Source organism: Aphidius gifuensis, linkage group LG1, assembly GCF_014905175.1.
Source record: "Aphidius gifuensis isolate YNYX2018 linkage group LG1, ASM1490517v1, whole genome shotgun sequence".
In the NCBI taxonomy this organism is placed as follows: Eukaryota; Metazoa; Arthropoda; class Insecta; order Hymenoptera; family Braconidae; genus Aphidius; species Aphidius gifuensis.
In genome coordinates, this window is record NC_057788.1 from 25,710,122 (window position 1) to 25,737,028 (window position 26,907).

At 24.3% G+C, this 26,907-nt stretch overlaps 1 protein-coding gene across 2 annotated transcripts in view; it reads left to right on the forward strand.

The window, feature by feature from the left end:
- Positions 1-1,648: 1,648 nt before the first annotated feature.
- The window catches only part of LOC122856716 (rap1 GTPase-activating protein 1-like), a 47,285-nt gene continuing 22,026 nt past the window's right edge, over positions 1,649-26,907 (forward strand). The window contains exons 1-3 of one of the 2 annotated variants that reach the window (XM_044158510.1): positions 1,649-2,384; positions 25,911-25,992; positions 26,089-26,181. In XM_044158510.1, the coding sequence (XP_044014445.1) occupies positions 2,344-2,384; positions 25,911-25,992; positions 26,089-26,181 (216 nt within the window). In that variant the 5' untranslated portion in view covers positions 1,649-2,343. Of the gene's footprint in view, positions 2,385-12,177; positions 12,812-25,910; positions 25,993-26,088; positions 26,182-26,907 lie in introns of those variants that run through there. The other variant, XM_044158502.1, reaches the window with a different exon arrangement.

The following is a 26,907-nucleotide window of genomic DNA, read 5'->3' on the forward strand; positions in this document are numbered from 1 at the left end:
ATTTGCATATTACGTTTTACGCGTTAATCACTTCAACTTAATTTTAACTTTATTTATTACATTATTAATTTTTATTATTTATTTAAATATATATCTAATAATAAAATAACCCAGGGGTGTTAAATTAAGCTATTTAATAACACTATTTAAAAAGAAAATATCTCGGAAAATATTATTTCTTCAACGCTGCTGGATAATTTAATATGTTTTTTTTTTAAATGAATTAAGTAAAATTTATATTAAAGACTTTGTATAGTGGCATTGATATTTTAATGACTATATGCTGCTTGTCTTATCACGCGGTAACTGCTTCAGTGAAATTTAAAATAATAAACATACATTGTTATATAAAATATAACATGTGGATAATAAGATGAGTGAAAATATCAATAAATAGGGGAGTAAAAATATTGAGCGAGAAAATTCAAGTCGTTTGTATTTATCAAAAAAATAAAAAAACTCTCGACAAGATTACAAAGTAGAAAAATCAACTGATAAACGTAAAATAATATTCATCTTATGTCCTTGACAAACAAGAAGATAAAAACAAGAAATAATTTTTTTTCGTGAACAAAAAAAATAAATGTCTTGAAACATTTTTTGCAGATACTCGCCACTTATTTAACGAATTATTTATTATTCAACACACAGAAACCAAAATATACCCACAAAGAATAAAAAAAATGAGATCAAAAAATAAAAAAAATAAATAAATAACAAACCGCAACATTATTTCAGTTCGATACTTTCAAGCATCATTAAATGTAAATTGTAAATTCTCATCGACCGAAGTAGCTCATTAATGAAGCGATAAAAAAAAAAAAAAAAAACAAAAAAACAACCGTAAAACAGAAGAAAAGAATGAAATAAATAAAAAAAATAATAAATAAATGGACAAACCCCTGAGGATGAACATATAAAGTCAGTGAGACAGCAGCAGGTGGTTTGCTTGACACGATTCGAGGCCATTTCAGGCATCGATTTGCCAAAATTACCCTGAGGCATTTTTTTCTACCTTCAATATACTATTCTTCATCATAAATGATCTAACCACCAGCAACTTTATGTTAAAAGTCTATAGCCCCCTGGCATATTCCACCAAAAATAAAAAATATCAAGACTACACTGTCAGACAGTTGAGATAAAATTTCCATCATGTCAAAATAAATTTAATATACAATCTACCTTCTATAAATATACTGAAAATTGATAAAATAATAAAAAAAAAATTACAAATTGAATATATTCACCAACATATTTTATAAATTTAAAATTTATATTTTATTTAAACCAAGAAACATCAAAAGTACAAATCCATATGGTAAAATCTCTTTCTTCTTAACTCTTCCATTATAATCTGACATGTTTTGCGATTATAAACTTTATATATATACAAAACACACAGTATTACTGTGTTTTAAAAATAAAGCAATGAATAAAAAAAAAAAACAGTGATAATGAGTATGAGAGAGTTGAAAGATTATAAAAAGAAGGAGCAAAAAAAAGAGAAGTTGGTTGGTTGGTCGGTTGCTTTTAAATCATCATCATGTATGTATCGTTATACAGATGGGTTTGACTTACTTGAGAGAGCAAAAGCTGAGCGATTGTATATATTTGTTATAGTGGGAGAGAGAATACAGTGTTCTCATCTGGTCCAGTCTCGATTCTGGTCTCTCTGTGTCTTGTGTGTGCCACTGGTGATGATGATGATGGTGTGAATTTACAATTATTATTTAAAAAAAAAATAAACAAAAGTAATAAGCAATAATATTTGTCACGAAATTAGTCTTTGTTAATTATTAATGGGTCAAGTGGTTTATCAATATTCGTCAATTAAATACCAATAATATATAATTGTTTGTGTTTCGATTTATGTGATTATGATATTGATGATCACTTGGTATAATTTCAAGGATCCTTTGACAACCAGACAAATATATCATATGCCTTTTGACAATTAATATTTTGATCATCAAACAATGTTATTTTGATTGTGGTAATATTATGATCAACTCAAAGCCATACCAACTAATAATTATTTTTTATTAATAATATACTTTTATTGATAGTAATATCAAGGACTTGTTTATTATAATAAATTTATTTTTATATTGTACGATGATGAGAGTATCAAGGATTTATGCTGATTTTATTATGATCATTATGATTAATTGTGGGCAACTTGTTGTGTCTGTCTGACCTTTTGAATAATCATTGAAAATTATGAATTATTAATTCAGGAAAAACTTGAGTATATTGTTATAAATTTATCATTTGTTTACTATGATATTTATTTAATTTTTTTCAAGTTTCATTTGTGTTGAAAATTAAAAATATTAAAAAATGTTGAATGTGAAAATATTGGATTACATCGGAGACTCTGGGTGAGTTTTGATATTTAAAAATAATTTTTTTCAGATCTTAATAAAAGGTTAAAATTAATGTGTTAATGAGTCAGGCGATCAATTTGATCGATTCATATATAATTATAAAAAAAAAAAAATAAATAAAGATGGCCTTATTAACTCGTTACAACATATAGAGAAAAAAAAAAAATTAAAAAAATCGGATTTATTATACTTTGGGGATTAAGTGTGTCTGCAGATTATTTTATTCTACATTTATTTATTTTTATTTATATAAAATTGAAATGTTTTGATATTTTTTTTTATTGATCGCGATAAGACGTTGTCGAGTGTAGGTAATTCGATTTCTTGTATAAGATACGTGAACATGTTTTTTTTTATAATATATATAAAATAAATTTATGATAGAAAGATTTACGTTGTGATTTCAATAAATTTAAGTTTGTTTTGATAAGATATCAAAGCAACCAGCCAACCACTTGATGCAACAACGACTCTAGCTTCTAAAGAAATTTTTTTTAATAATTTCTTTTCTTTACTTCATTGTCAAAGCTTATTTTTTTCTTCAACAACTCCAAGATGATTATCATCTATAAAGTAGCATATATATTTTTTTATGAAACACTTCATTGTCTTTTTATTTGTTTTTTTTTTTTTTTAATAAATTTTTGATGAATTTAAACGGAAATTCAAGTTAAACACACTGGCTCGTCTAATCAAATTTTATTATTTTTTCATTTATTATTTTTATACTCGACACCTGTTTAACAACATCGTTGGCATGCTTTACCATGGGAAGATTGAGAAAAGACATTCTTTATTTGGAAAAATTAAAAAAATTTCATATCTATTTTCTATTTTGCTGTCTGGTTTTTTTTTTTTAAGCTATTATTAGTGGATGATTATTTATTTAAAAACAAATAAAAATAGTTGACTCATGGATCAAGCCGGTATTTGCAAAAACACAAGTACAAGATTATTATTAATGGCTCAAATTTTCTCATGGATATTTTTTTGATTTTACACTGTTAAATGAATTCTTAATAGTTGTCCCGGTTGAGGTTTGACAAGGTTGTTCATTAAATGTGAGTGAAATTTTGTTGATTCTATAAATTAATTGATAAATTTTATTGAGTCACTTTTATATATATATATATTATTTTGAAATTTTAAGTCTTTTAGAGAAAAAAATAAATAATAGTCGATCAATAAATTCCATGTTATTTGCCACTGTTGAAAAATACGATAGGTCATTATGCAACTAAAACAGACACATGATATGTAGTGCAAAAATCTTTGGCAAGTTGAAAGTATTTTTATTACCTTTTTTATAATTTTTTTTTTTATAATCTCAAATGATAGACCTTCCTGCAGGCAAGGCTGTCAACTCTACACGAAACAACTAAATGACAACCTACGTATTTTTTTTTTTAAATAAAAAATTGATAATTATTTAAAAAAAAAAAAGTAATAATAATCTATACCTGTCACTTTAATATTTAAATTTAATAATTTTTTATTTTTATTATATTTATTAAATTTATACTATTTCAACAGTCTAAATAAAAAAATTTATTTACCTAAAAATAACTGGGACAATGTCGATGCTTGTTGGAGTCTTTTGTGAAAAACAATATGACTATATATTTTTTTATTTTATTCATTTGATATATAAAAAGAATAATTTTTTTTTTTTTGGAAAAATACATTTGAATGTGTTTTTGTCTCGAATAAAAAAATATGGGGGTTATAAATTTTATTTGTAAATACATTTGTCACAAAAGAGGAGATGTATAACAGAGAATTGTGTACACAATAAAATATATACGAGACTTTCACTCATTTGAAAGTTTTTAGTCACAAATAAAATTCTTTTGATATGGTGGTTAAATTTGTACGCCTAATGTTTTTATTCATTTGATTATTTGTTTATTTTTTTTCATTATTATTATCAATAATAAAAGACTGTTGAATAATAGATCAAAATATATATTTAAATAAAAAGAAAAAGTAAGAAAAAAAATTTTGTCTAACACACAAAACGCCTACGATATTTCTACTGCCTACGATCAAATGTTGTTTTAGTCTTATATGATTCAAAGCAATTAATTAACTTCAACAAATTACACAAAGTCCGCACAGTGAGGTAAATTAATTGGCCGAGATTTGTGTCCACTTTCGATTTATTCAATCCACAAACGTTTTCAAAAAATAAATAGTAAATAAAATAAATCTAATCTTTAATTAATTATTTTATATTTAAATTCAAATAATTGTATAACTTTTATATAAATTATATGAAAATAAATATTATTTTCCGGGAAATGAAGAATCACGCGATGACCACCAAGATTTCCATCAAGTGTCTCAATATTTATCACACGAATTAAAATGGTTAGATTAAAACACTGATATTAAAAATATAAATTATATTTTAATAATCAAGTTTATCGAAAAGAAAAATAAATATATATCTCAGTGAAATTTAACCGCGACTCTCTTTATATATTTTAAATAATTTATTATTTACTGTTAAAGATATAAACACATCAAAAAAAAAAAAAGAAAAGATTAAACAACATTTTACTGATAAATTAAAACAATAAATCATATGCAAGTATAAATAGTTGAATTCAAACACGTAATATGCAATTGTATTTTTTTGATAATAAAAATTCTGCGTAAGTACACGTGCTACTCAATGCAATATATGTTTTATTAATATTTATATAATATACCTGGTGAATTTTTATTTTAAACTTGTAGGATAACAAAGAGAATATAGTGTAACCCAACGATATTTCCATCATCGCATCCACGCCCACCTATTTCTTTTTTTTATTATTATATTTTTTTTATTTTCATTCTTGTTGATACTTGACAATGTAATGTATATGTATATTTTATATAAAAAATTTACATGTACATGTGCATCATGAAATCTCATATTACACATATGTATATATATATAAAACACTGGCTGCTTGAGGCGTGCGAACCGTTACCAGTTTTATTTTTGTCAGTGTATTTAAAACGGTTGTTGGCAGCCGAATAACAAGTTGGATCTTTATTACATCTATACACAACACATCAGTGTTAAATACATATAAATAAAAAAAAAAAATAATAATCTTATGCAATTCACCTGGAAATCCATTTGAGAAATATAAAAAAAACCAAAAAAAAAAAAAATTTACAATTGAATGAATACAATATCACCTAGATTTACAAGTGTCCCATCATCATAATGATAATTATGACGATGGGATGAACAACTCTGTCACCTGGATAACATTATTCGCATGTTAATTGAAAAATTATATTGAAAAGAATTAAACGAGGAAGAGGGCGTTAAACATCCGCCGGATAAGTTTTTGCGGTGAGATTTATTTTACTCACTTTATTACACGTGAATAAATAAATGAATGAATGAAATAAAATAATAATTATAATATTAGTTATAAATATATAAAATTAAAAGAGACCGTTTAGTGTACGTTGATATATAAAATCATGAATGGAAAAAAAAAATCAAGAGGCCTTAACCTTAATTTAGCAGTTAATAGAGCATTAATTAATTAATTTAAAAAAATAATAATAATGAAAGAAAAAAAGCATTTTAATTTTACAATTTATGAAGAGGGTCGATTATTATTGCTCATCAATTGATTTACTTGTTTTTTTTTTACACAGAGGTGGTCTTGTTGTTGATATAATTATTTTAATTTATTTTTTGTTTACATTTTTTTGTACTAGTAAAGTGTTGTGGAACAAATAGAAAGAAAAAAAAATCATAGCATGCTTTGTGATCATGTGCAATGATCTTATGGCATTTTTGAATTGGAGTTGTAATAAATTGTACGTGATATATTCAAAAAAAAAAAAAAAAATTGTAACAAAAGTACAGAGTTAAAATAAAAAAAAAAAATAAAATATATATATTTTTTCTATAGAAACCAAGGCGGAGACAACGGTAGATTACTGTAAACTCAATTGTATACCTTCAAGTTTGCAATAACCGAGTTTAAGAGAATTGAAATTATATTCAAAAAGAAAATAAAATATTTATTATATAATTGAAAAAGAAAAAAAATATTAAAACAAGAAAAAAGTATAAAAATAATAATAGAATAGAAATTGAAATTGAGAGAGCAACGAATAAAATTTTATGTACACACGCCTTCTATAACAACTACCTTTGGATTGAATCGGTTAGAATCGAATGACCAATGACCATATCTGAGATAGAGTTCAGACACATGGGAATTTTCTTTATGGATGTATATAAATATGTTTCTATATGCATTGAACAACATCGTTGAGATCTTGTCAAGAAATAATAAAATATATATTAAAAAATTATTTTATATTTTGACAGTTTAAATTGTTGAAGAATTAAAAATTTATTACAATTTTTTTTTCATTAGTTATATGTTTTACAAAGATAATAAATTAACGAAAGTGTTATTTCGTTTTTTTTATATTTATTTTTTCCCTCAAGTTTATTCGATGCATATCGTAAGTGTCTAAAAAGACATAAAAAATAAAAGGTATTTTTTATTTTTAAAGCCTTTTTTTTTTTAATTCTTGAAGACCCCTTGCGGACGCCCAACTTCCGTTTCCTGCAATCGACGACGATTACCTCATTCTTATATCTCACGTAAGATGACCCCCTCACGAAAAAAAAAAATAAACGACAGTATAAAATAAAAGAGATACTGTTTGAAGGTATAATAATCATTACATTAAAGGACGTACGTAATTAAATACCTTGGAGTCAAAAAAATAAAATTAAAAAAAAAACCGTTTATATTTTTATACAATAATTGACACTGCATGTGATATTAATAATATTACAATATATTTCTTTAATGAAATAAGGATTTTCGCTTGGTTAATTAAATTTAAACGAATAAAAAAATAATGCAATTAATTAATTTTTTATTATTTTGCATGATTTACTTTTTTTATATATTAAAAAAAAAATATTTTGAAATTATTTGACACAATATTATTTGATTCGAAATGCCATTAATCAATGTAAAATTTTTTCATTGTAATATTTCAATAATACACATGGTTGATTATATATATTTCAAGCAAAAATATAATTTTTGGCCTCAAACTATTTTTTTTTCTATTTATCCACACCCCGCAATTGATTCAGTCACATTTTTTATATATTTTTCATAGACTGTTTTTTCCAGAAAAAAAATAGAAAAAAAAATTGATGGGTAAAGGGAAAAATACCAAAGTATGGCACACTTTTGGACATTTTTTTTTTTTTTTTTTTTTTTTTTTGATAGACAGGGTGAAAGAGGCATATGTACAAGTTAAAAAGTGGGGGAAATTAGACATGTACTGTATCGCACCCTTCGATAATATTTGTCCTAGATTCCCCGTTGTGATTTTCCTAGCAGTAAAATTTTGCCCCATCTCTTTCTCTATTGTTAATCATAATTTTTATATCGCAAAAAAATTTTTTTATTTATTTTTATTTCACCTCATAATGCACTATACTACATTTAATATTTTTTTATTTTTTAATAATCATCTATTGAACTTGTTTTATTATTTACTCAAAAGTTTGATCCATACTCAATTTTTTTTGTTTAAATTCATGTACGTGACTCAGCTTTGTTTACATCTACTTGGTATACGTAATACCTATCAGCTTTAAAATAACCCGCAAGCACTTTATTTAATCCTGAGTAATAATAGGATAATGAAATATATAAAAAAAAAATTTATTTATGTCTGTATATGAATATTTTTAAAATATAAGTATTTGATTTTTTTTTAAATTGATTTTTGAATTTATTTGCAAATAAATAATATAAAAAAAAAATTGACAAATGTATGGGAGGGTATAGTAAAAAAGTTCGTAAATATGTCGATCGACAAAGTTCGTCGAGGTGACACATTATTATTTCGATTGTTCATTTTTTGTGGTGCGAAACGATCCACATATTTTTTCTTAAATATATTTTTTTATTTTTATTGTTATCATTGTTATTTTATTACTAAAAAAGTTGTTCCCCTTGAGGGATGCGCATATATGATAGGGAGAAAAATCTGTCGGGCACGTGTCAAAATTCGTCAAGGTCTGTCAAAACCATGTCGCAAAATACAGCCGGTTATATACAAGCCACTGAAAATGATACTAGCTAAACACTGCAGTTTATATAAATCTATTGATATACAGACCCCATCCTTTTTTTTTTGTATTTTAAAATTAAAAAAAAATTGCATTCTTTTACTGTCAAGTGTCCGTCAATAGTTTTTTAAATATTTTTAATTCTAAAAATAAAAAAAATATCCTCTTTTATCTCTCCCTTCAACGACTTGAATTCTTACATAGCGTAGAAAATTAACGTTATGCTTTTAAAATATAAATTTACATATTTTAATTTTTTTTTTTTTTTTTTACTTTTATATATCATTTATCAAATTTTTTTATTAAAGGTAAAACTGCTTTTTAATTTTTGTGGTGAATATTAAACATATATTTTACATTGAATTATTATATATATTCTATTTTGCTATTTTTTTATTTATTTATTATAATAATAAATTTAATTATTTGTTTGAAGTACGTACTATATTGTTTTTATGTGTATCGTCAATTAAACAGTACTAAAACAAGTAAATGATTTTAATTTCACGATTGCTTTGTAGTTAAAATAGGACGAGCTACCCCACAGTGAATGTACGCAAAGTTTATATCTATTTTAGTGTGTAGGCGAGTGTTATGTTAAATCTTGTGTCACAAAACGTAGGTGTTAGCCCCTTATACAGACGAAGGCCAACTACAAAATTAAAAAATTAAAAAACTACTGCACGTAAAAGTTGAAAAAAAAAATTAAATAATTCTACAGCTATTTTAATAATAAAAATATACCAAATCACACAATAAGAATTAAATTTTATACCGCCCCTGATTGAATTGAATCAAATAAAATTTATATCAATTCTGCACACACATATGCATATTCCAATTTTTAAAATCAATAATATATAATAATTTTTTTTTCAATGTCATTTTGGATATTACTGCATATGGATAATGGGTATAATAATTTAGACTTTTACATACTTTTTCAATACATATGTACGTACATATAGAAACCCTGTAATAAATTGAGTTTTTAGTAAGGGTGAATAGAGAGATAATACAAGTCAGGTAGTAGAAAGTATTATATATACATAAAAGAAAAAAAAAATGAAATTTGGCAATCAGATGAAAGTTGTTGGGCTTATTGTATTTATTGAGAGTTTTATTTTACGAGCGTGCTGCACATATGTCTTGTATATATCCAAGTGTCTGTAATGTCATTGTTACAAGTAAAATTATTGAGGGGAGAGAGTATGGACACTCGCCAATGTCATCAAAATTTTACCTCTAAATCACTGACCCCCCTCATTTTTATCTCTTGCTTTCTCTCTTATATACACATATTTATTTGCGTTATTTCCCCTCATTTGGCATATTCAAAAATAATGGCCCATCATCATTTAAACTTAAAACTGACCTTTCACGTATTGTTATTATATTTGGAAAATTTATTAACATCGATTATCATTATTATACAAATAATTTAATCTGATGAATATATATTTTTAAATTTATAATATATTGATTTTATAAAATGCTATTTATATTATTTTATTAATCAAGAAAAATTTAATTCAAAATAATAATTCCATTTCAAAATTTATTTTACTAAATAATAATTAATTTCTCTCAAATTTTTTTTGAAATTTCGAAAGTTTTTTTTTCTTTTTGTTCGAACACAACAATACTCATTGTTGTTTGAAATTAATAATATATTTTTAAATAAATTATACATAGCTAAACAATTGTCATGGAATTTCGAAACAATATTTCACAAATTTAATCTAAAAGTTTAATTAAGTTGTCAAGACAATTAAACTGTGTTCAAACTCTCTTAAAATAAATAAATAAAAAAATTAATGTTTTGATGGTATGTTTGCGAGATGAAATAATAAAAATAAAAAGGAGGGTATATACAGGTCAGTTTAGTTTATTCGTCGATGAAGCTGTTTCACGATGAATTGTATTCATTGTCGATCTATATATACAAATATATGTATATTATAAGGGGACTTTTTAAATGGAAACAGGGACATATATAAGTATTAAAATAATCTATATCGAGTATGAGAGAGAAATAATACAATGAAAAAGAGGATGTGTTCCCTTGTTAAAATAAATCGAGAGTGGTCAGTGGGGTCGATATTTTCAAGCATCAATTCTTGATGATATAACCAAGTTTTAACGATTACAATGGGGGGTAATATTTTCAATTGAATATGTGTAAATTTTCATCCCTTCTTTTTTTAAAAATTTTTTTCTTTTGCCTTTATGACACCCTTAAATATCGCACCCACAATCGTGGTCTGCAAAATTACTTTCCATTGTCAATATAAAACCCTCAATTAATTTTTCTCTATATATATATTTTTTTTTTTTTATATTTTTGAAATTTGTCAAGGCTCTTGAGTGCACATATGCCTTTTACTACATAGATATATATTTTCCCCAACTTTTTTTTTTTTTTTTGTTATTTCAACGTGTGCCCACTTCATATAAAACTTGGGTTTATTGTAACCCCATCGTAAAATTTATTAGATCACTTGAATTTGAAATAAAATTTTTATGGAAAAGGGGAAAAAAATATATATTTTTTTTTCTGACGACGAGCTTTACTAAAAATCAAAAAATGACTTGAATGTTTTAAATTAAATTATTTTAAATTATGATATAAATATTTATATTTATTAAAAATGTTGGTTGGAAGCTGAAGGTGGCCTCAATAATTATACATTTGTATACGGTTGAGTCTATATCTCTATAGACATATTTCAACAAGAGACTTATTGCACTTTCACCGGGTAAATACACGTATAGTATACACTCTCGAATATATACATTCTATTGGAATCCAATTATGGCTTGCTCCATACTATAATCATGCTAGCAATGCACTTGTTGAATATTGTCATACATGTATGAATATATCCTTGATTTAATTTACAATCACAGCCCCTTTCATATATATCTATTATGATACCAATATTATTATATATACCAAGTTCAACTATATATATTAAGCTAATCAAGAATGAAATTATTCAATTATTATAAATTAAGTGTTTAAATTATAATATAATATATAAAAACGAAAAATCAGATAAAACTTTAAAAAACAAAATATTCTAATTTAAATGATTTTTTTTTTTTAATTTATAAAAATAGAAATGATAAAAACAAATTATCATTTCAATAATAATGACTCAATTCATTTATATATATTTTTTTTTTTATTTTAATTTATAAAAAAAAAAAATAAAAAAATATTTTATTACTCATAAAATCTATAAAAAAAAAAAAAGTCATGACAAATTTTTTTGGATAGAAAATAAATATACTTATAGGTACCTAAGTAACAGATTTATTTATTTATTTATTTTCCTCAATAAATAGAAGAAGAAAAAAATCTTATAAGAAGGAAAGAAAAAATTTTTTTTTGTATATATTTGTTACATGGATAAAAATTTATTTCGTGTCATTGACTTGGATGATTGCACCCTTAGTAGTGTGTCCTTTTTGGTTTACTACCCCCCTCCCCATATAATATATTTATATATATATTTTTTTCGTTTAATGTTGTGTATAGATGAATGCAATACATACATATATACACACACAATTTTAATGCCCCAGAGAGAAAGAGGCAGAGAACGGACCGAGGGACCCAAAGCCCATGACGCATCAACCACAAGCTTCATACACGTTTCGTCAGTTCGTGCGAGCGTACACGCGAGTCTTTCACATAATCAACACACTCATTTTATAATTCGTATTACATACTCTCGCCTACGACATATATATTTTTTTCTCTTACTCTCATTCCCATTCATAAAATTAATTTTTACTAAATGACATGTCTCTGTGAATGGTTAAATTAAAAAAAAAAAAATTTTTTATCATATAATATGTCAGTGAAAATTGAACGATCAAAAAAAAATTTAAACTGTTTTATAATTTGTGATAATTGTTGATTGTGTCAGTTTAAATAAATAAATTATATTTTAAACATTTTTTTTTTTATTTAATATATTTATATTAATGTTGAATGTGATCAGTGACTATTTTTATATTCATTTTGTTACATTTATTTTTTCAAGTTTTTTATTTTCAATATATAATAAAACGTGGGTGAATGGTGAAGTTTAGATTGATTTACGTGACTTGTTTAAATTTTTATTATTATTTAGAAAATAAAATTAAAAAAATAAACATTCTGAATGCCAGTGTTAGTAGGTGGTATTACGAGAAAACGTGAAGTACGTTGTCGCAAAATGCGAATGAAAATATCTACAACGTCTAAGGAGTTTTACACACTTCACACTAAAAAACGGTAATATAATAATAAATAGAAAAAAATAAATTTATGAGCTATAACTTTGCTGAAAAATAATAAATATATATATTTATTATTTTCTTCTTTTTTTTTTCAATAAAAAAAATATAATAGTTTTTGGAGTAAAAGGAAAAATATTATATCCCTAGTGGGACGTAGTTTTCCTCGAATCAAATCCCACTGTAGTGACTTTTATATATAATATAAATAAAAAAAGATCAAGACGCAGACACGCACTATGCATATCCGGTAACACCGGGCGTATACTTTTGCAATGACAAACAATTATTACAATGACTCTAAGATTACTCTTGTAATTCTCATATTGTCCAGTAACATTTTTCATTTTTTTTCTATTCAAATTATACACATTTCATTATATATATCCTGCTGATAATTAATTGTTATTTTTAACATAAATACGATAAAAATTCTATTCCGGGTTAGTCATTTGTATTTTCATAAAATTTTGACAAGCAGATAATACAATAGAAACCAGATTTGATTATTAACCACCCTCCCATAATAAAATATATTTTAAATTTAAAAAAAGAATGAAAAAAAAAAAAAAATCTATTATATCTTTTAAATTTATCAATTTATTGTAAAGTCAATTCAACCACCCTTTTTTTTTTTTTTTAATAATTATTTTTTGAATTTTTTTTTACGACGGAAGTTTATGTCTTCCCCTTTTGACATGCTTGTCAATCTCGGCGGGGTTGTTTTTTTTTTTTTGATAACATCTGACATGTGTAGAGAAAAAAAAATGGAAAAAAAAAATTATGAGGATAAATAAATAAAATTTTTAAAGACTATTTACCACGGATGTATTTTGCATGTGGATTTATATATAGTGGTTGGGATGTTTTATTTTTTGGGTCGATCACATATTGCAGAAACAAGTGGTCGTATGTTTGCTAAGTTTTTTTTTATTCAAATATATTTTATTATGATTAAATTGTCTGATGACGACGGAATAATTCTTGGGCTGCTGATGCTTCCGTTTCACATCCGGTTTCCCGTCTTGATATATTTTTTATTTTTATTTGATTTCACTTTTTTTTCCAGATTATCTATTTTGGTTTTGCTTCTTTTTTTTTCCTCTACCTTTGAATATTTATTCTGTGAATGGCACTACTGTTTGTCATAATTCATAACGGACTTGCGATTGAGTTAACATGATATTAATTTTGACTAATTTTGATAATCTATAAATTTATTGAATTATATTTTTATTCGTTTTTGGATTGAATAAAAATTAAGTTTCATATTTAAAAGAATAAATAATATTATTAAAATTATACCGTTATGATTTATATGATTATTATATCGTTGATCGTATAACTACTCATTTTTTATAATTTTATTTTCACCGTATTTGTTTCGTTAATATTATTATTTTTTTTCATCGTCATTTCTTCGAGTAATTGACCTTTGAATATACAAGATTTTTATTTTCCCACTGGACAGGAAAATTTTAAGATTCAGTGGCTTGGAAAATTTTTAAAATAAGATAAATAAATGTTGAATGAATACCTAAAAGATTGTCGCAGAAGTTTTAACATAAAAAATATAAATCTGTTTGATTTAAAATTCTCAACTTGTCTTTTCGACAGACGAACAACAAACACATCACGACGAAGATTGATTTCCCTGCTTTATTTGATAAAATTGTCGCGTTTCTTCACTGGTGCAAAGACTTTTTTTTTAAATTTTTTTATTTATATAAACTCATAAAATTAATTTAATATGTTTATAGAATATTTTTAATTAAAAAAAAAAGCATCAAAATTAATTTACAATCCCTTTTAATATGAATTTTCTTTTTTTAATCTAAACGAATAATAAAAATGATATTAAAAATTTTTTCTTACTGAATAAAAAGATAAGCCGACCTGTTGTGTTTGTTTTTTTTTTTTTTTTTAATCATTTACGTTTCGTACACTATCAAAAAGAAAAAAAAAAATGATAAGACACGTGAAGAAGAGAGTTTATCTTTTTATTTATTTAAGAATATTTTTATGACTCGAGTTACAGTGAGTGGATATAAAATAAAAAAAAAAAATATAGACGAAATGATAATTTATTTAATTGATAAAATAGATATATGACCTCTATATTTTAATAGCTTCAAAAATTATATTTTATTTTGATACATTTTTCAAAATTTTATCACCTCTTTTTTTTCATTTTATATTTGCAATTTACTATCTCCATGAAGATAGTAACATGCTGACTTGAATATTTTTTTAAACTCTACAAAGTGTATATTTGTTTTTCGAGTAAAACCAGACCACCAGGTTTTTGACCGTATATAAAAATGATAAAGATATATAAAAAAATAAAATCAACCAAACCAGTATGTACTGCTGTTATAGTCTAAATAATTTTATTTTAATATTAAATCGTTTTTTTGATAAAAGTGCTATAAAATAAAAACCACGTGTGATTTTCAAGGTCGTAAAAATCGAATAAAAATAGATATATGTATTCAAAAAAAGCTACAAGATCTTTGGGTTATGTTATGATGCGGTCAATGTACGATATATTTCTGAAGAAGTATTGTATTGTAAATATCAACGATGTGTGTGATCGTCTACAGAGAATGGGAGAAATTTTATTCAAGAAGTATATATTAGGGGAGGAATCAAAAGGGACCTCACCGGCACGAGTCAAAACGTCTCGCAATAGGGAGTCAAAAACCTCATATCCCATCAAACTATTTTTTTTTTTTCCACTAAAAATTTCTTCCCTATTTTCTAATAAAACTATAACTTACCCCATGGCACTATTTTCAGTCGAACAGATTAGAGCTCCATTCTGACATCTGGTCCTGTACATGTTTTGTCTTTTCGAATATATATTTCCACACTCTTCCAAAATCTGTAAGAAAAAAATAAAAAAGATATTTTATTATAGAAGAAAAATTTTATATAAAAAAAAAGCGATAAAAGGATGAAGATTCTGAATAGATTACATCACCAACATATGACACACGGATAAAATTATCTTAAGTAATAAAATATTCTTGAAAAGAAAAAATATAAAATAACTTTTTAAGAATACAATTTTATTTTAACTTAATTGTTATAAAATTAGAAAGAAAAAAATAATTAAAAAATTTTTATGATGCGAGGATAATTAATTTTAATTCAAGTTGAAAATGAAATAAATTAAAAAAAAAAAAAAAATTAGATTAATTTTTCTGGATTATTATTAAAGTGACACATCAGTCAAGACTTGTATTTGTGTTTTTCCTTGGTTAACACGAAAGCATTTATGTACCAAGTGTTACCGCCCACGTGCCCATGAAGAAATCATGCGTGTCACCCCTAAATATGTCACTAAATCACCACGAACGAATATTATCCATGGGGGATTATTTTCTTCTTTGCTTCAATCATTCACTTATTTTTATTTTTATTATTATTATTCTATTCATATACATAGACATATATTTAGAGCCCTGAATATCGTTACCAATCTATTGATAGTTGTTCATTTTGGACCACGAAAAATCCATAAAATACATACTTATATTCTCGTGTACGTGATTAAATATATGAATCTATTTTTATTTGCATTATAGACAAATAAAACACGCTCGTGCGCATTTATTTTCGTTACTCAAATTATTTTATATATATCGTACCATTTTATATTGAAATGACTTATCAGTAAAAGCTTAATTTTAAAAAACAATAAATAAAGCGGTTTTCAATAATTTCTTTATAGAAATATAAAGAGTGATTAATTGTAATAACGAAAAAAAAAAAAAAAAAAAAAAAAAAGAATAAATTTTAAATATCAGTAGTTGATAATATTTGTGCGTTTAAATTTATGCAAAAAAATATTGATTATGCCATTTAATACACTGAAAAAAAAAAATAATACAAATGTTTAATTTTAAACTTTATTTTTCATATATCAATTATACATTTTTTAAATACATTATACAATATATTATTATTTTGTCTTATTGATAATAAGTGAATTATTTATTTATTTTTTTTAAATTAAAGAAAAGATTCCTTTAAACTGCAAGTTAAAATTATACAAATAATAGATAGTTAAGGAATGTCATCAATAGGTTCATCAGAATTTTTTACACAAAGCATACATCCATTACAATCCAAAAAGCTAGTACATTCTTTGGGCTCTCCACCTCTTTTTTCAGTAGTGTTACATATTGCTCCTGTCTTTGCACCCTTAATATCAACGGGTCTATACTTTCTATCAACTTTATTGCAAACACCGTCTTTACAATTTGGAATACTACCACAATCATCATCAAAATCATCGTTAAAATCATCAGCTTTATCATCACCATCATCTTCATTATTATCATCGCCATTATCGTTAGCATCATCATCATCATCGTCATCATCACTACCATCGTCATTATTATCATCACCATCGTCATTATTATCATCACCATTATCGTTAGCATCATCATCACCACTATCGTCATTATTATCATCACCATAATCAAAGTCCCCATCACCATCATTATTATCATCATTATTGTCATCACCATTATCATTGCCATCATCATCATTACCACCATTATCATCATTATCATTACCGCCATCATCATTACCACCATTGTCATCATTATCATTACCACCATCACCATTATCACCATTATCATCATTATTATCGTTTTGTGGCATTGAATTAACGAATAATATTGAATTAATTCCCACCATGATGATAAATAATATCAATAATTTTCCAACTTTAGATTTCATATTGAAAATTGTTTTTTTCTCTTGGGTTTTATTATTGTTTTTTATTTTTTTTTTAAATCTGTAATTGAAAATTTTTTATTTTTTATTATATAATTTTGTTTCTGATATAAAATAATAAAAATTATTTCAAAAAATATTAATTACCTTTTTCTTTGTTGATCAGTTGATATTTAACGTAAGCAATATTTATTAGCAGAAGTAATTTTTTTTTTTTTTCAACTTGTTATTGTGTTGATTGCAAAAATAATATTCGCTAAATATAGTGAAAACACTTGACTTTATATTATTGGTATATTTTTTTTTCAATAATTAGCTGATAATTACCTGGCTATTTTTGTTATCACAACCGTTTAATAATTGTTGTATATAATGTACGCTATTTATTCAACAATAAGAATTTTTTTTTTTTACATTACATTTTTATGTTTATCGTATTGTAAAAAATATATAAATACGAGACTTAAAAAGGTTCAATCAAGGGATAATATTATCTTTGACATTGTAGAATTTATTATTTAAAAAAAAATCCTCTTTGAAGTTATTTTGTTTTTAAAAATATTTTACTTATCTACAATGGTAATATTTTTCGTTATATTTTTTTACTTTTTTATATTTCCTATCAGTATAATGTTTTGTGTCTTATCAAAAATAATTACTTTGTACTGTCCTTCATATTATGCAACAAAAAATTTACTTAACTGTAAACAAAAGCTTATTTACTTATTTTTTTTTTTCATAAATAAAAAAAAAATTTGTTATTCAATTGTAAAATTTTCTATCAAATTATTTTTCGACTCAAGGATACTGTCCATTGTTTGTGTGATGGTTTATAATGTGAGGGGCTTTCATGCGATCATTCAACTTTATGTGATAAAAGACTTAATCTTAAATTAACTACTCATCGAAACATTCAATATAATGTTAATATCATAATTTTCAATAAAATACATAACAGAGCAAATAATATTTTTATTGTTCGAAAAAGAACATTATGGGAAATTTTCGTTCAATAAAAATAATAATCTTAATAAATACCTACAATACTGTTTTTAAATTTTGTAAATACTCATTTCACAATTGTCTTTATATTATTATTATTATTATTATTATTATTATTTAATTTTACTTAATGTGCATTGACACAAAGGTGAGATAAGGTCGAACTATGGCCTTTTTTAATTGATCGTTTCCTGTTCAGAACAATATATAAAAATTATTTATATATTATATACTACAACACACAAGAAGATGTCATCTTTGACCTGTCATTATTGCTGTCTTGGTTGGTCATTCTATATATAAATAAATGTATACATATACTAATACAACAATAACTGACTCAAGTGGATCTTTACTTTTTGTATATATATAAATAACTGAATTTTATGAATGCACCAGCTCGAGATAAAATTTGAAATAATAAAAACAATAATTTTTTTCACAAGTTCATCTTTGCATTGTCATTATACACGAATGATAATTATTTAATTAAACCGTGACAAGTTAATTATAATTAACAAGCTAATTGCTTTTTATGAAATTTACATGGTAGTTATTTCAATATAATTGCAGTCAAGACATCAACTTATATATATATACCATCATTAAATCTTATGCCTAGATTATGTATACTAATTTTATCATTTCTTACTCATCAAAGTTAAATGAATCTTAGTTATTCTCACGTTTAAAACATAGTTATCAAAAAAAAAAAATAATAATTTAGTTAGTATCTACATTGAAATTATTTAATTATAAGTTTCATATTTATTCATGTGATGAAAATAAATTTACATCGCAATTTATAAACTTTATAAATTTTAACTTTATGTATATTTTAAATTAAACAAAATATTATTATTTTGATTTAATTTAAAATTTTAATTAAGAAAAGCAACAGATGTTTTTTAAAAAATTATGAAATCAATTTTTCATCTGAATTAATATTTCAGAAAAATTCTAATAATATTAATATTTTTTTTTTTTTTTGTAATTTGAAGCAATCCAGGTGACAAAAATAAAAAAAAATAAAAATGGTTATTTAAAAATATAAAAATATAGTTATAATATTAAAAATTTCAACAATATGTTGACATCTCAATTTTCATTGGAAATAAATAGCTAGAATTATACAACCCAGGATTAAAATTGATTGTGAAAATAATTGAATAGCGTAATACAACTAATACTCTATGAATTTTATTGCCTGAAGGCGGATTAGAATAACATACATATTGACACGTGCTATATGTGGGCTTGTGTTAAACATGCATTCAATATTATAATTATTATACAAAAAAATGACGAACAAAGAAACTGTCAATATACACACAAACTCATCAATTGCACATTGTTTTACTAAGCAAGAAATACATATTCATATCAATTTCAAAATAACAATTATTAATTTAATCTCAAATTAATAATTGATATTATAACAACATCTGCTTTTTTTTTTTGCAGGATAATAAAACAATTATTATTATTTTCAAACAATTCCATCAGTCACAGCTAGTGACAAACTATTTTTGATATTTTCGATAACAAATTTAATTTTAATTTAAACTAATATAATGATGCACATCTTGATAAACAATTGTTTTATTTTTCAATTAAAATTTAATGAATTTTTTTTTTTTCGTTTTTTCATCTGTCACAAGTTGTGACTAATTGTGACTCATAACTGTCATTGTTTTAACTTTTAATTAGTTATTTAAATTTAATAAATTGAGTCAAATAAAATAATGAAAATTTTTTTTATATATTTAATGATATACACTGTGTTTGTGATAGCTCAATACATATTAAAGCAAAATAACCGCTAAGCTAAAAAATCATCCCCCAATATAATTTCATCAGTAATTATCAACGCCCTAAAAAAAGAGAACCAGCATAAATTCAAACATTGAGCATGACGTATACAATCATGTTTTTTTTATTTTATGCGTGTGGTTATTATTAGGCTTTGAGTTACAAATACATATCAGTGGGTAAATGTACATTTATATATAAACACGTGTACATACATGTACATATATTTATATAAACCACACACGGTGAAAGCCAGCCGTCATCGTTTTCAATTACAAACGTCAACTGTTGGCATTTGCACATTTGCTTATGTGTACTGGACATATGGACGCGTGTATTACCTATGAAATTGTTGGCAATAGGTATAACCTTCTCTTACCTCTATCTCACCCCCAACCACCCTTATTATTTATCCTTTGACGTACTACTAACCGCATCATGATATCTAAACAACCCCCTATGGCGATAATGTGGCTGACACACGACACAAACACAACAATCATTAAACAAACAAAATATATATATTTAAAAAAAATATACATAATAATTATTAATTAAATTAATTTATCATGTAAATACTGACGACAACCGAATAAATATGCAAATAATAAAATAAATAATGACGTTATTATTTTATTTTTATATTTAAAAGTCAACTGGGGGTATAATTTTTACGCACGCGTTTCGATTCATATCAGGGATGATTTTTTTGATGATAAATATCTCCCCTAAAATTTTTAAAACCATGAAAAAAAATATAAAAAATATATATCATCTGTCGCAAAAATTTAGGAATCTTATTTTTAATAAAGATGTGTCCATTTTATAGATATATATATATTTTTTTTTTTATTCTGACCATCTGAATTGATGGCTGTGAAAAAAATAAAAATATATTAAATGTATATATAAAAGCAATTTATTTATAATGAGGGGGCTTTGAATTTATATAAGTATATATTTATTGAGGGGAAAAATATATATTTGTAGAAATAAAAAAATAAAATATATATATTCAAACTATAAATGATCAGCCTATATTTAATGATTAATGAAATAAAGAAATAAATATATGAAAAATTGAGTAAAAATAAAAATTAAATATCTATTAAAAATTTTATTTTATAAACATTTATGTTATTGAAGTATGTACTCAACAGGGGGTTGGCACTTATTACCCTCAATAATATATGAAAATAATAATAATATATAAAAAAATATTAAATGTTCTTGTCCATCTATATATATTTTATTTTTTTTATATTTCTGTTTGATTATTTGGCAAGAGGGTGCTGAAAATCGAGAGGCTATACTGTAAAGGCGTGAATGCTCTCTTTGTCGGAATGCAAATGTCAATTCGATAGTCAGGGTTGCATTATGTCGTATGTATATATATATATAAATTTATAACAATGAAAAGAATGATGCTTCATAATAATGGTAAATGAGTAGAGAAATATGGTTATGCAAATTTAATATTATTTTTTTTTTTTTCAAGTGTTGGCTATAGTTTATATGTGTCTTTAATCTACGTCAAATATGTATACATGTACCTATGACGATGTGCATAATGTACCATATGTAAGTTTTAAAAAAATAATAATAAAAAAAAAGTATATAAATGCGTTGGGTTCATATATATCACGCTGTCAACCCCTCGAGACCGATCCCCCAAAATTACGAGAGGGCCCTCTGTTTATTTTTTTTAATTCCCCACCTCAATATTTTTTCCCCTTATCCCTCAAATCCATTGCTACATCACACGTATTCACAGGTATTCTCTTTTTTTTTTTTTATTTTTTTTTTGCAAAAGAATATTGCCTTGATACTTCATTTTTTTTTTTTTTTCCTTCTGATTTTCACCATGCTCATCGGTATATCAATTTCAATGAAATTTTTTTCTTTTTTTCATATATATTTATATATATTGTAAATCTATTGTCATCTCAACTGGACTCCCGCGGTTACCAGTTTTTTATACACGAGATTACATATTTTTTTTTATTTTTTATTCGAAATATATATTTATTATGGTCACCACATGACCATAAATATTAGGGGTCATTTGTAATCCTATAAAAAAAAATTGTATATTGAAGATGTATCTATTTCTTTTTTTTTAAATTGAACAAAAAAAAAATTAGATATACTGCTGGATTTAATTGATGCATCATTTTCGAAATAGCACTCGTTTTTATATGATAGAAATCTTTTTTTTTTTTTTTTTATATAGTACCAGGTTCTATCATTCGGGAATTGATTGAATATTTTTTCATGATTGATGACAGCTAACGAATTTTTTTTTTACAAACTTTTTACATATAAGGTCGAGTATATAGAAATCCCTGACCTTGCTAGTGATATACAAACACATTGAATAAACACAATAAATTTAATCAAAATTTTAAACAGCGATTTTATACTCGGTTTATTTAACTAAGTCTATTCAGAACAGCTTTACAACTGGGCTATCAATAAAAATCATGAATAAACACAATAAATTAGATGATTGATTTTTAATTTAAAAAAAAGAAGAGAAAACTATCTACTCGAGTAAACAACAAAAGACAAATCTCTTCCTACTATTTTTCAAATTAATTACACAATCATTGTTTTTATTTAAATTATCAATTGAATAATCATAACTAACCGAGTAACATAAATAAAATAATTTTAATTCAAGCATTAATATTAAATCACTGATGTGAATTTTTTTTCTTTTCATTAGTATACTAATAAATCGAGTGCTTTTGCAACGATTTTATATAAAAAAAAAAATAATTCAGGAGTATACAGGGAAGAATAAATAAATAAAAATAAATGATTAAATTTATGCAATATGTATATGCAGGGGAATTAAAGCGCCAAGATATTTCAGTGTCTGCAGGGGGCACATTGCATTTATATATGATGGATCGATTTATCACTGAAATAAAATTATTACAATGAGCAAAAAATAAATATAAATATCGGGAGTTATAGTGCAATTGAAAAATAAAATAAGTGTATATGTATATGAAATATGCGGTGATCCATCATAATTTTCGAAGAAACCATGCGTATATTAACATATATTCATGTGCAACGAATATGTATGAATTTCATTCTCATTGCAGCGAGACAAGTATCATACGGGACATCTGTCTATCATTCACTCAGCCTTAAAAATATTTTATTTTAAATTTTTTTCATCATAGACCCTTTGCTTGATTTTGCCTGATGTGTGCAAAGGTACTTAAAGTGCTTCACTTTAATATCCATATATTTTATGTGTGTTCAAGAATATTTGGATTTATGTTCACACTATACTCCCGGAACCGGAAGGGACGGATAATTTTGTCTTCAAAAATATCATGTCAAACTGATATTGAGATTTTTTTTTCATATTTCGTTGACGTCTGCAGTTGTGTGGAAACATATGTTTTTTTTTTTCATTTTTTTCATAATTTTTTTATGATGATATTTGATGGCTAATGTTTTTTAGTATTAAATACAGTTATTTTATTTATTTTTTTTAATACTGTCATCACCAACGACACAGTTAGAAAATAAATAAAACTAAAAAAAAAAAAAATATACATGTATATTGGAATTTTGTTTATATGTAAACTGTCACGTGATTAGCTTTGTGATAAAAATTGATTTAAAAAAAACTTTGTGTGATAAGTAAAAATTGAAAGTTAGAATTTTTTTTTTTTTTTTTTTTTCGTGCAGTGATTAGTCTACCGTTCCACACGGTTGACATGTTTTTTATAACAACCGAAATTTAGAAGCACAATTACTGTATTTAATGAATATTTTAATTATTAATTTTATTATTTTTAAATTAATTTAATATTGTTATTTAAGTGAATTTAGTTACGGTGTTTATAGTTGTCTGAATAATAGTATGTCAAATGAACACAGATCTCATGGAAGGTTTCAAAAAGTGGGTGGTTCTATTCGTGTAAAAGAAAAGAAAAGACATAAATTATCAGGTAGTTTATTTAATCTTCCAAATGTAAATAAAAGTGAAAATATCAGGTATAATTTATTTTTTTTACTATATTATTATGAATTTTTTTTTGATACATTTAACGTTACAAAATATATATTTTTAATTTGAAAATAAATGAGTCAATTTTCAGTGTGTCATGAAGCGTGTGATGACATGTGAACAAAATCACACGCTCTCAAACAAGTAATGCCACAACACGAATAAAATTCTTTATCAATTTACTAAATTCCCCCGGAAAAGTTTTTTTTTTTTTTTCTATGAGTATAGTGATAAACACTGACATTTGTTTATATATAGAATCAAATATTTTTTTTTTTTTTTTTTTTTTTCTACTGTTATTTTATCAATGATAAAAAAAAAGCAAGATAATATTTTTATGGAAAAAAAAAATAGGTATGTTTTTGAATATTACCTAAGATTAAAAATAAATAGTTCAAAATAAAAAAAAAAATTATATTGTTGTTTATAAAATTTTTCAGTGATCGATAAAATTGTTTTTATTATTTTTCTGTATATTTATATATGTCGAATTCTTTTGGACAGTGGATATTATGTTTTGCACCCTCGACCCTTTTTCTAGTCAACACATATATATTGTGTGGCTAAAAAGGTGTCTTGTATTTTGATATCTTTTGACAAATTTATAAATAAATAGCTAGAAAATATTCAACGCCTACAAAAGATTCAGTGAATAGACGTTCATGTCACTGACCATTCTACAAAAGGAATTATTTTGAGGGATATAATATATATTTTTAGAATGTTTAACAGCCGGATTGCTTTCAAATAAAACTCAAGTAATATGACATGAAAAAATATGTTATATATATACTGAATCTATCTTTAAACCAATTCACAGTGAATATTAATAACTTTTTTATTTAAAAACAAAGTAATTTAAGATAATTGCGTCAAAACAAAAAAATAAAACAACCATTATCTAACCCTTGTTTACTCGACAACAAATAAATTTGTCAAGTGGATTGTTTATAACACATGCACTTTTTATAATATAAAAACAAAAAAAAAATAATTTTTTTTCATGTCATTGACCACTGCAGTGTTGATAATGACGCTTGTGAATATACTCACACCTGGATGACTCAGTAAAATTTTATTCTCTATAGTAATTTTGTTAACTCCACTTAATTGTATTTCCAAAATCATTTATAGATTCAAGGTTAAAAAAAAAAAAAAAAGTCTATTGAATGAAAAATTGGATTAGATTTTTCGTGTTGAAATGTTGAAAGTTCGTTAGTGGAAAATATACATGCAGCTGCGGCAGATGCATCGAATATTTAGAATTAAGTATTTTTCACTTCGTGGGGGAGTTGTATATATATTGAGAGTTAATAAATTTTTGTGTATATAAATTTTATTATTTTCAATATATATTTAAGACAATCTGATGTAACTTTTAATTAAAAATAATAATGATTAATGAGCCATTTGTAAAATGTAAAAGTTCTATTTATAGAAAATTGTTGATATAAATTCGTCACGTTTTGTTAAACGATATATAATTTTTATGTTTCAGGCGACAAGCACAGTCAATATACGATGAACCGAAAGAAAGACGTTCATTATCTGAAGAACGTGCTACTATATCTCCTCATGATGTAAATATAACAGAAAAATTATTTTTAACTAAACACGAGATGACTAAATGATATATACTGTTTATTAATATTAATTAAATTAATTTTTTTTTTTAGGATTCAAAACTTGATTTTTTTGATTTACTTCAAAAAGCACAAAGTTCTAGACTTGATGATCAACGATGTGCGCCTCCTCCTTGTTATAACCAGGTATGATACCATATGAAATAACAATTTTAATTAAATTATTAAACTCTACTACTACGGCGACTATAAATTAATTTCTAAAAATAAAATTAATTTACAGTTAAACTCTAATTAAAATTTATTGATTTGATAAATTAATAATAGCAAAGTGGCATAAATTTGGAAACAAAAAATATATAAAAATAAAATATAAATATAATTTTTAGAAATTAGAGAATAACGGTACCCTTATAATTTCAAAAAGAAAAAAAAAATATTATTTAATTGATTAAATTGAGAATACAAATCATTTTTCTTTTGTTGTATATAAAAAAAAAAAAAAATAGTAATAATTTTACTCAAGTATCCTAAATTTGTTCTCACATAAGAAAAAAATATTTTTCTATTTCTCAATTAATTACAATATAATAATATTTTTCATTAAATAATAATTTTTTTATTACTCGTAATTATCAATAATAAAACATTGCAACTATGATGAAAAATATAATATCTAATTGTAAAATTGATTAGCTTATTTTAATGAATATAATAACAAATTAAAAAACTGTTGTAACAATATTAACTGTGTTACAAACTTAATCGTTTTCTCGTCTGAGAAAAAAAAAATTTATGTACTTTTTTGAAAGGGGTAAATATCATGTACATGCGTCAACGCCTCTCTTTCACATCTCATATATTTTTATTCTTATCATGTGGCTCGGTTAGTCAGAAACAAATATCTCTTTG